A 1,208-nucleotide genomic window follows, 5' to 3' on the forward strand; every position below is an offset into this window, starting at 1 on the left:
TTTTTTTTTCTCCAGTGGGCCATTGTCATCCAGAGGTGGTGAAGGCAGGAGCCGAGCAAATGCAATCTCTGAACACCAACACCCGGTTTTTGCATGACAACCTGGTGCTGTATGCTGAAAGGCTGCAGGCCACTCTACCAGACAAGCTCTCTGTGTGCTACTTTGTCAACTCAGGGTAAAATATACAATATTCCACACGTCAAACAAGTTGGACAGCATTTAAAAGAAACTCAGTAACATTCAGACATTGTTTGACTTGGGTCTAAATGGTGTGACAGACATAAAGCATAATAAAGTAAGGAAAGCTCAATAGTCCCTCTCATAAAGTGCTGTTTAAAAATGTTTTAATCCTTTATGATTATTTATATGTAAATGACAAATAATAGTTTACGTTTTATATATTTTAAATTATTTATTTGTAAAGATAATTACAGAAATAGTAAGGAGCAAAGTTACCTGAAGGTTACTACATAGATATTCTAGAGATGTGAACAAAGCAAGGAAAACGGTCACAATCAGCATTATTTGCTTCCTAGAGATATGATTTATCAAACTCCTCCAGGTCACCATGGTTACTTATTAACACCACTTACAGCATTACCTGCCTGAATAATCTAGAAGGCAATTCTGTTTTTGATAACAATCCATAAATCCTCGATACTACAGAGAAGACATCAAAGATACTAATCAGAGATACTAAGTTATAAACCTGCGTTGAAAGAGGCTTCAGTAAGGAGATGAGGTGTTATTTATATTGTTTTCTAATAAATAGAAAATTAAATCATATTAGCTCTTTGCAGTACTCTTCACAATCGTCCAGCTGCTTCAAATTTTAAAATCACAAGATATCCTAGCTTTGTATTGGAACTGTATTTGATGGAGTGGAATATAAAACAAAAGTAGTGAGCTGCTCATTCCCATAACATGATGGTGCCACCACCTTGCCTCAGTGTAGATTTAATGAGTTTAATGCAGAACTAATAATCCCCAAAAAATAATTAAAAATTAAGAAACAATCATTGTACTTGGTTTCCAAGTTTGAAGATGTTTCGCTTCCCATCCAGGAAGTTTTTTCAATTCAAAATGTAGCTTCCTTAGTGGGAAGCGAAACGTCTTCAAACTTGGAAACCAAGTACAATGATTGTTTCTTAATTTTTAATTATTTTTTGGGGATTATTAGTTCTGGCATTAAACTCATTAAATCTACA

General features: G+C 34.5%; 1 protein-coding gene across 1 annotated transcript in view; it reads left to right on the plus strand.

Annotated features, from left to right (window-relative positions):
• The window catches only part of etnppl (ethanolamine-phosphate phospho-lyase), a 23,391-nt gene that overhangs the window by 2,980 nt on the left and 19,203 nt on the right, over positions 1-1,208 (plus strand). The window contains exon 2 of the mRNA XM_015377294.1: positions 16-175. Coding sequence (XP_015232780.1) covers positions 16-175 — 160 coding nt within the window. The remainder of the gene's footprint in view (positions 1-15; positions 176-1,208) is intronic.

The sequence above is a fragment of the Cyprinodon variegatus genome, unplaced genomic scaffold (assembly GCF_000732505.1).
Source record: "Cyprinodon variegatus isolate N-32 unplaced genomic scaffold, C_variegatus-1.0 Scaffold151, whole genome shotgun sequence".
NCBI classification, from domain to species: Eukaryota; Metazoa; Chordata; class Actinopteri; order Cyprinodontiformes; family Cyprinodontidae; genus Cyprinodon; species Cyprinodon variegatus.